This window comes from Hyperolius riggenbachi, chromosome 2 (assembly GCF_040937935.1).
Source record: "Hyperolius riggenbachi isolate aHypRig1 chromosome 2, aHypRig1.pri, whole genome shotgun sequence".
NCBI lineage: Eukaryota > Metazoa > Chordata > Amphibia > Anura > Hyperoliidae > Hyperolius > Hyperolius riggenbachi.
The window spans coordinates 282154264-282162641 of record NC_090647.1 but is presented as its reverse complement, the minus strand read 5'-3'; the positions used below and the strand labels follow the sequence as shown (position 1 = coordinate 282162641).

General features: G+C 47.8%; 1 protein-coding gene across 1 annotated transcript in view; it reads right to left on the bottom strand.

The window, feature by feature from the left end:
- Positions 1 to 1194: 1194 nt before the first annotated feature.
- The window catches only part of FUCA1 (alpha-L-fucosidase 1), a 39884-nt gene continuing 32700 nt past the window's right edge, over positions 1195 to 8378 (bottom strand). Inside the window, exons 7-8 of the mRNA XM_068268802.1 lie at positions 5379 to 5478; positions 1195 to 3194 (exon numbers count right to left, since the gene is read on the bottom strand). Coding sequence (XP_068124903.1) covers positions 3054 to 3194; positions 5379 to 5478 — 241 coding nt within the window. The 3' untranslated portion in view covers positions 1195 to 3053. The remainder of the gene's footprint in view (positions 3195 to 5378; positions 5479 to 8378) is intronic.

Genomic DNA, 8378 nt, shown 5'->3' with positions numbered 1-8378 from the left:
CAGGTTGTATTGGGCCTGATCTGATGGATAGGAGTGCTAGGGGGGGTGACAGGAGGTTATTGATGGGTGCCTCAGGGGGTGGTTAGAGGGGAAAATAGATGCAATCAATGCACTGGGGAGGTGATCGGAAGGGGATCTGAGGGTTTGGCCGAGTGATCAGGAGCCCACACAGGGCAAATTAGGGCCTGATCTGATGGGTAGGTGTGCTAGGGGGTGACAGGAGGTGATTGATGGGTGTCTCAAGGTGTGATTAGAGGGGGGAATAGATGCAAGCAATGCACTGGCGAGGTGATCAGGGCTGGGGCCTGAGGGCAATCGGAGGGTGTGGGCGGGTGATTGAGTGCCCTAGGGGCAGATAGGGGTCTAATCTGATAGGTAGCAGTGACAGGGGGTGATTGATGGGTAATTAGTGGGTGTTTAGGGTAGAAAACATATAAACACTGCACTTGGGAGGTGATCTGATGTCGGATCTGGGGGCAAACTATTGGTGTGGGTGATCAGATTGCCCGCAAGGGGCAGGTTAGGGGCTGATTGATGGGTGGCAGTGACAGGGGGTGATTGACAGGTGATCAGGGGGATAGATGCATACAGTACACAGGGGGGGGTCTGGGGAGAATCTGAGGGGTGGGGGGGGGGGGGGGTGATCAGGAGGGGCAGGGGGGGGGATAAAAAAAAATAGCGTTTACAGATAGTGATTGATAAGTGATTGGGTGCAAACAGGGGTCTGGGGGGTGGGCAGGGGGGGTCTGAGGGGTGCTGTGGGCGATCTGGGGGGGGGGGGGGGGAGGGGGGAGGGAGAAATCAGTGTGCTTGGGTGCGACATAGGGTGGCTGCAGCCTGCCCTGGTGGTCCCTCGGACACTGGGACCACCAGGGCAGGAGGCAGCCTGTATAATACACTTTGTAAACATTACAAAGTGTATTATACACTTTGTATGCGGCGATCGCGGGGTTAACATCCCGCCGGCGCTTCCGTATGGCCGGCGGGATGTTACGGCGGGTATGCGGAGACAGGCGCCGGCGGAGGATCGCGTCACGGATGACGCGATCGCTCCGCCCATGCCCTTACAAGGACTGCCGCCTCTGTGGGTAAGCTGGTCCTTGCGGGCTCCACTTCCCGGCCGCCCCTGTGCGTTAGGCGATCGGGAAGTGGTTAATGATGTGCAAAAAAACAAACAAAAACTGAATACCAGGATAACAGTGAAAAACAATTTATTAGAAAAATGTAAAAATAAAAAGTTTCATCCTGAGATCAAGCATGCATTGGCCTATTGGAATATGTGCAATAATCAATCATTGACAATAAGTGTCTTATATTAAGTCTTCAAGTGCAAGAAACACAAAATTATGATAATGATGGATTGGTTATGTGACGCAGCACTGGCCAGAATAAAGGCACTATCGTCAGAGCTGACATTAGACTCATCTCCCAATAAGCACTGCATGAACTGACCTATCAGAATATGTGCAATGGTCAATAGTCAATCATTGACTATCAACAAAGTCTTCAAGTACAAGAAACACAAAAAGTCATCTTGATAAAAGATCTGGTCATATGATGCATTACTGGCCAGAATAAGGGCACTGTCACTAGAGCTTCTCCTGACATTGTGGGATGCAGTAGAAAAAGTACTCCCCAATGACCAAAACCCCCACCATATGCAGAGGAGGATACTTAATAGAATAAAAACAAACTAGGAAAGTGCTCCACTTGCAGGCTAGACAGGTACTAGTCTAATTTAGGAAAACCTTATAGGGACCAGTTCTCAATCACAGCACCCTCTTACAGCACAAAGTGTTGTGATTGGCCAAATAGCATGGGCATAGTTTACTACAAACTGAAACTCAGCCGTTTGAGAGGGTGCTGCCCACCCAATCACAGTGGTGAAATTTCCCTATGAGGTTTCTTGCTGGAGCCTCTAAACTAGAGTAGCGCTGTGTAGCAGCTAATAGGCGAGCTAGTCTACAATAACTCCTAATGCAGTCAGGTGGAAGCAGGTTAAAATTAGCAGGCAGTGCAGAAGAGGGGTAATACACTTATCCTTTATGCATGATTTAAACTTTCCTGGGGCTTCCTCCAGTCCCATGAGAATCATGAGCTCTATTGTCATCCTCCCCAGCTGTTCCGTTATTAGCTCTGTTTGGACAGTTGTGCTCTTGTACACATTTGTGGCCTGGCAGCGCGTGCCCCTGTGGCTGGAGTGTACTGCACAGAATGCTCCCAGCTGTGGGTATGCAACAGGGGGTGTGCGCACAGCCAGGCATGCACAGTAAGGCTTTGTTCACATCTAAAATTGAAATCTATCCCAGCACTCCACGCTTTTGTACAAAGCGCTTTTGTAGAGCAATTCCATTGTATCACTTAGAAATTATGAATAAATACATTGTATTTATTAAAAGGCGCGAACGCAGTCACCTCATAAAGCGATTTTGTGAGCATTTAGCACTCTTCCTATACCTTCCTTTAAAGCAAAAATCCCCCCCCCCCCCCCAAAAAAAAAATTGGTACAGGCACCGCTCTGGAGCGCAAAGCAGATGAACCACGCCGATATGAACCTTCCTATAGAGATTCTTTGCACAAGGGTTTTGTGGGCGATTTTGAAAATCATCTGCCCTTAAAAAAATAAGGCAGAAAAACACCCTAGATGTGAACAAGCCCTAACAGAGCAGCCAGGGAGGACAGCGATGGAGCCCACAATGCTCATGGGGCTGGAGATAGCCACAGGTAAGTAAGACTCAATCAATTAGTCTGATTTCAGGTCTCCTTTAAGAGTAACAGAGTATATATTTTATAAATTCATAGGTCATATAACAAACTACAATACACCCCATCCTTAAGGCACCAACAGTCCAGAGAAAAATAGATTTCATTCCTATCACAGTCCTAGATCAGCTCAAACATGAGGTTCTTCCTGTACAGGCAGAAATAATCAAATTGTGCATAATGCTGCACTCTTCATCATTGTAGGAAATATTCAAGATCAATTATGTGGGCTGTGACATCAATGTGGATGCAGCCATTTCTTTATGTATCCAGCCAACTTCTGAACATCTTCAGTTCACCCCCTCCAGTCCGATGGTCCAGCCGTATTCCACAGCGAAGACTCCAGGACCAATAGAGGGCAGCTCGATGATGAGCCCCGATTCAGAGCCAGGCTTCCAGCGCAGCTTTCCACTCAGACCCAACATTGTCACCTGCAGGAAGTCATCCATTAATCACAAGAAACAATCTGCACACAAATACTAAATTATAATAATATTCCATAGTACTATTTAAAACTTCCTAGGCAATGTCTGAAAAAACAAACTGGACAGGGCCACCAGTTTCATCTTAGAAAAGACGGTATTCTGCAAATGTATTTCAAATGTGTAACATGTCTACACCCTGAATTAGGAAGAAGGGAAAAAAAAAAAAAAGTGACCAAGTGTATTTGAATTTTTTTTTTTTTAAACTGGGAAAAAAGGCATCACATGAAAATTATTTTCTTTTTTTGGGGACAACAGAGAGGACACAAGCAGCATCGTTTACCCCTTCCCCGGTCCTTAGGCCAGAGGAGTTTCCTGTAATAAACTATAGAATCACAAAAACAAATGTTTTGCTTCCTGAAAGCATTGTCAGGTGCCTCCTCTGCTACTTTCACCAGATGCAGAGAAGCAATTCAGCAGTACAACGGTCTTATAGAGGAACTTCAATCAATAACTTAACATTTAACACAATATTCCTTCATAAATCATTAAAGGAGACATCAGGGCACATATACTAAAATGAGTGGTACTTACCGGGGGCTTCCTCCAGCCCCCAGGACCTCCATCGCCGCAGCTCTGCCTGCAGCCGGAGCTCCGACCCGGTCCCCAGCGATGACGTCAGAGCGACCTGGAGGTCGCTCTGTACTGCGCGATCGACGCTGTCAATCACAGCCACGTGGGCCAGAGCGGACTGCACAGGCGCAGTAGTTCTGCGCCTGCGCAGTCCGCTCCGGCCCACGTGATGGTGAATGACAGTGCCGATCGCGCAGGCGCAGTATAGAGCGACCTCCAGGTCACTCTGACATCACCGGGGACCGGGTCGGATCTCCAGCGACCGGCTGCAGGCAGAGCTGCGGCGAGGAAGGTCCTGGGAGCTTGGGGCTAGAGGAAGCCCCCGGTAAGTACCACTCATTTTAGTATGTGTGTCCTGATGACTCCTTTAAGTCAGCGCTTCTTCACCGATTTACACATTCTTGACCACTTGAGGACCGCGGTGTAAAACCCCCCTAGTGAACAGGCTAATTTCTCCTAATTGGGCCACTGTAGCTAATTAATTTCTTAACCCTCACTCCGTCAGCCTATCACAGTGATCAATTCCTACTTGAGTAGATGCAAAACGTCCATTTTGCATCTGCTCTGCGCTGTTCAAAGCCAATCGCCATTGCTTGGTCCCTCTGTACTCAGCCCGGCAGCAGTATGAGCTCTCCCATAGGCTGCATTAGACCAATTCTCCCTAGCAAAACGGAGAATTTTCATTGGCCCACCACGAACCAATAAGAATTCTCCCAGTTGATGAGGATTTCCATTGGTCTTTTGCAGACCAATGGAGACCCCTATACTTTTTCCAGACAGCGGGACATGTCGCCAGGGTAGATGCATTAGCCCCATAGTCTATATGAGGAAAGGCATCGGCCCGCTTACCGCATCAGATCCAATGGATCCATTGTTGACAATTGTTAAAGAGACTCTGAAGCGAGAATAAATCTCGCTTCAGAGCTCATAGTTAGCAGGGGCACGTGTGCCCCTGCTAAACCGCCGCAATAGCGCCGCTAAACGGGGGTCCCTTGACCCCCAAACCCCCCACTGCGACACTTGGTCGCTCCTGGAGGCAGGGCTAACGGCTGCAGCCCTGCCTCCAGTCGCGTCTATCAGCGGCGCATCGCCGCCTCTCCCCCGCCCCTCTCAGTGAAGGAAGACAGAGGGGCGGGGGAGAGGCGGAGATACGCGCTGACAGACGCGCGTGGGGCAGGGCTGCGGCGGTTAGCCCTGCCCCAACCAGGAAGCGCTCCCCCGCATTACGGAGGGGATTTGGAGGATCAGGGACCCCCGTTAAGCCGCAGGATAGCGGCGGTTTAGCAGGGGCACACGTGCCCCTGCTATCTGAGGTCTGAAGCGAGATTTATTCTCGCTTCAGACTCTCTTTAACGGCTTCTGTTTATAACATAGGAACCGTTCACTGTCACTTTAGCGAAGAGCAGAGAATAGACAAAAAACAAAAAAAAAAAGTCCATTCTCTGCTCAAGTGGGAACACAGCCTAATAATTGTAGGAAAAACAAAGCCTTTTTTTTCCTTTTAAAAACACAATGGCTTGATGCAGCATTTTACCCACCATACTCTACCTGCATACTCACATTAGTATTTGCCGTGGTCTTGGGTGAAGCTAGTTTCAGTAAATTTCCTTCAGGCCACTTTAGAAAGATGCCGTATACAATGGATTCCTTGGAGGTGTACCTGGAAAAAATGTTCAGAGATATTAACACAAATGTATCTAATCGCAAAAGTACCGCAAATTAAACCATTCAACCAAGTGAATACTGAGAAATATTAAACAGTTTTAAAAAGGTTAAACAGAATTCTGTGTTCTTTATATTTTCCTCTTCTGTTTAGCTTAGATGTATTTCGATGTTTATAATTGCTTACAAAAGGGTATAGAATCTGCAGCTTGCATTCCTGGATGGAGGTTCTGGACATTTTACGCAAGCTAGACTTGTAGAGAACACACACACAGAAGAGTTAGGATCCGGACCACATTTCTAATTTGGAACCTGTATTTAGGAATCACTTTTGAATGTTCTTGCCTAATGCTATCACTGCTGGGGGAGCAACTCCCCTTTATTTCCAATCCCAACATATATGTCACTATTATGCTGCTGCCCAAGGGAACAACATTACCCCTACAACCACTGGGGATCCTGCTTCAAACCCCCTACCCCCCCCCCCCCCACCCCATCCTTCTGCTAGCCCCAATAGTACAGCAGAGCATAGTATTTTATCTGCTCCAGTGCCAAGTTATTCTTTACTGCAGCTGTGCTCTACATGCTGCATATCTCTGTAACACCCTTGTGTGTTCTTGCATGTCATTTCCCACAGAAAAACCCATGGGAGTCAAACGGAGGCTTGCAGCACAACAGCATGCGGTTGGAGTGAACAGAGCTGCAAAGTTAAATACTGTGTGGAAACCAATATGTAGATGATTTTGGAGGTCATGTGACAAACCCCCCAAAAACAAAACAGATGATGAAAAAGGAGATTCTAAAGAAGAAATGGAACTGGACAGGACATGCCACTCTACGCTAACAGAAAACAATTCTTGACTGAGGACTCCCAAGCCTCTTAAAGAGGAACTGTAAGTTTGCAAACCTATATAAACATACCACATTCATCCTTGTTATGTCCTTGCCCCTTATGTGCCTTTTTAGCTGCTTCCCGCCGCTATCCTGGCTATAAATCACCCGGAAGTGAGCGGCATGCTCCGTGAGTTGTGCCCTCTCAAACGTGTCTGGAAAGTGACGCCTGAGTCTTCACAGCTGTTATTCTAAACCGTGTGTTTGGGCTCTGCACCCCTCACAGATTTTCTGCAAGTGTCAGTTCCCTCAAGCTCACAGACACGCTGTGAGCATTACACTTCCCCATTTCAGCAGAGGCACACTCCTTCCTGATCTGCCTTGACAAAGGAAGGAAAAATAGGTACAGTGGGGAGAAGGGGGAACTATAAGAGGCTGCATTAAGACACACCACATCAGCACAGGCACTGCTACATGTAGGATATTAGAAATGAGGGTGTATATTCTCTTTAACCACTTGCCGACCGCACGCTTATACCGTGCGTCGGCAAAGTGGCAGCTGCAGGACCAGCGACGCAGTACTGCGTCGCCAGCTGCAGGCTGATTAATCAGGAAGCAGCCGCTCGCGCGAGCGGCTGCTTCCTGTCAAATCACGGCGGGGGGCTCCGTGAATAGCCTGCGGGCCGCCGATGGCGGCTCGCAGGCTAAATGTAAACACAAGCGGAAATAATCCGCTTTGTTTACATTGTACGGCGCTGCTGCGCAGCAGCGCCGTAAGGCAGATCGGCAATCCCCGGCCAATCAGAGGCCGGGGATCGCGTCATGTGACAGGGGACGTCCTGTCACAGGCTGCACAGGACGGATAGAGTCCTGTGCAGCCCCGATCACCGGGGGGGGACAGGTAGGAGAGGGAGGGGGGTGAATGTCGCCGCGGAGGGGGGCTTTGAGGTGCCCCCCCCGCCCCGCCAGCCACACGCAGGCAGGAGAGATCGGACCCCCCCAGCACATCATCCCCCTAGTGGGGGAAAAAAGGGGGGTGATCTGATCTCTCTGCCTGCACCCTGATCTGTGCTGGGGGCTGTAGAGCCCACCCAGCACAGATCACATAATACAATGCTGGTCCTTAAGGGGGGGTAAAGGGTGGGCCCTCAAGTGGTTAAAGGACAAATGAGGTAAGAGTGATATGGAGGCTGCCACATTTATTTCCTTTTAAAAACACTTCAAATTGCCTGGCTGCCTGCTGATACTCTGACCAATACTTTTAATCATAAACCCCGAACAAGCATGCAGAAAAGATGTTTGACTGCATTTGCCATATGCTTGTTTCAGGTGTGCAGTTCAGACACCACTGATGCATGAAAGATCAGAAGGACAGCAGGCAACTGTATTGTTAAATAATAAAAAAAAAAAAAACCTATGGCAGCTTCTATATCCCTCTTACTTAAGTTGTCCTGTAGGTTGGGAGCACCATGGTCTGTATATATATATATATATATATATATATATATATATATATATATATATATATATATATATATATATATATATATATATATATATATATATATATATATATATATATATATATATATAAAAGTGTGTTTTTTCACAGAAGCTAATGTACCAGTAATTGATAGAGAAAATGCTCAGTGCTTCACTGCTGTCAGTTTTTTTTCTGCATGGCAAAAATGCATCCAAGTGTGCACTAGCCCAGTGATTAACCTATTTTGGTTCCTGGACATAGGTTCTACGTCCAGGAACCATGCGCGCTACCGCGTGCACGCGCACTCCCGGCCGCGGATTCGGTAGCCAAGGAATCAATGTATCGGGCTATGGAGCCCGATCACTGATTCCTCTCCCCCGCTGAAAAAGTGACAGCTTCTCTCGGAAGCTGTGCTTTTTCTGGCTGTCTCCTTCCCGATGCGTCACTCTAAGCGCGTGCTACGCTTAGAGTGACGTCATGTAAACAAACTCATGGCCGCCATCTTGTGGCCAAAAAGTAATACTACACCTGAAAAAAAAAAAAAAATTAACACACATTTACATTATAAATCTATTGTTTACCTC